This window comes from Mandrillus leucophaeus, unplaced genomic scaffold (genome assembly GCF_000951045.1).
Source record: "Mandrillus leucophaeus isolate KB7577 unplaced genomic scaffold, Mleu.le_1.0 Scaffold101, whole genome shotgun sequence".
In the NCBI taxonomy this organism is placed as follows: Eukaryota; Metazoa; Chordata; class Mammalia; order Primates; family Cercopithecidae; genus Mandrillus; species Mandrillus leucophaeus.
In genome coordinates, this window is record NW_012098210.1 from 4,121,183 (window position 1) to 4,122,427 (window position 1,245).

Sequence of the window (1,245 nt, forward strand, 5' to 3'; positions counted from 1 at the left end):
CGCCGGCTTCTCGGCGCCGCGAGGCTCACCTGGTGAGGTTCACGCCCATAGCCAGGTTGCGGTCGCAGCGGTAGGTGTCGAAGCCCTCAGACCGCAGGGTGAGCTGCACCAAGGAGACGTGGGACGAGTCCATGCTCTGCAGATTTACGCCGCTGGAGCTAATATCCCAGCAGGCCTCGTTGATGAGGTCCTTGAGGGCCTCCAACACCTTCTTCAGGATGGAGCCCTGGACCAGGCGCGCCTCGAACATGGTGGCGGAGTGGCAGCAACGCGGCTACAGGCAGGCGGGAAGGAGGAAAGTCTAGCCGGTTTCCGCTTCAGGAGCCTCAGAGCGAGCGGGCGAACGTCGTGACGAGAAGCTGAGACCTAGAAAGAGAACTACCAGTCTGCTACGCCTGCAACCGTTTAATGCCGCCGCGTCCGCCAGCGCGCGCTCTTACCCTGCGCCGCGTTGCGACGTCACCACGCTGCCCGGCCCACGGCCTGGGCGGGTTAGAATTTAGGGCCAATCGTGCCGATGCTCCCCGCGAGGCCCGCCCCCTAGAACATACATTGGAGGAAGCGGGTGCAGGGCGGGGCAGCGTCCCGCAGGTCTCCCCGCCTCTTCGCCTGACTCCTGAACCTGACCACTGAACAAGTCCGGGCATATGTGGGGATCCGGCCCAGGCCCCGGTTCGTCAAGCCCCAGCTTTATGGTGCCTCCTCAGCCTCCAGCTCCGTGGGTAGAAAGTTTCCAGCCACGAAAGTGAAAGTGAAAAGCAAATCAAGCCTACCGGGAGGAAAAGCCTCCTTGTAGCCTGAAGAGTACAGCTGCTGCAAATATGCACTTCATTTTTCAATTACAGAAGTGATGCGCTCCTAAGTGTCACACCATAAAGAGGTGAATTGTTATGTTAAACTTAGCTCCCTCTCACCTCTTAACATTCCACTGCCAGCTCTTATAATCACTCAATCGTTCCTTGTATAAAGCTTTTAAAGCTTTTTTGAAAGTTCGAATACACTTTTTTTTCAAAATGCACTCATTCCGTAAACACTTCAAAAAAGTACTTAATAAAGTACATTTAATTTTATGCCACGTACATCTTTTTTATATCAGTACCTCTTTAAAAGATAGCATCACGTGTATGTAACTTATCAATCTCCTGTTAATTACAATCACCTTTGAGCACTTAGGCAATTTTGGTGCTATCAACTCCTTAAAGTAATACAGCTGAGTCAAAGAGCGTACACATTTAATTTTTTTTT

At 52.4% G+C, this 1,245-nt stretch overlaps 1 protein-coding gene across 3 annotated transcripts in view; it reads right to left on the bottom strand.

The window, feature by feature from the left end:
• The window catches only part of PCNA (proliferating cell nuclear antigen), a 20,163-nt gene that overhangs the window by 8,243 nt on the left and 10,675 nt on the right, over positions 1-1,245 (bottom strand). For 2 of the 3 annotated variants that reach the window (XM_011975329.1, XM_011975311.1), the window contains exon 1: positions 30-476. In XM_011975329.1, coding sequence (XP_011830719.1) covers positions 30-250 — 221 coding nt within the window. In that variant the 5' untranslated portion in view covers positions 251-476. Of the gene's footprint in view, positions 1-29; positions 477-1,245 lie in introns of those variants that run through there. The other variant, XM_011975319.1, reaches the window with a different exon arrangement.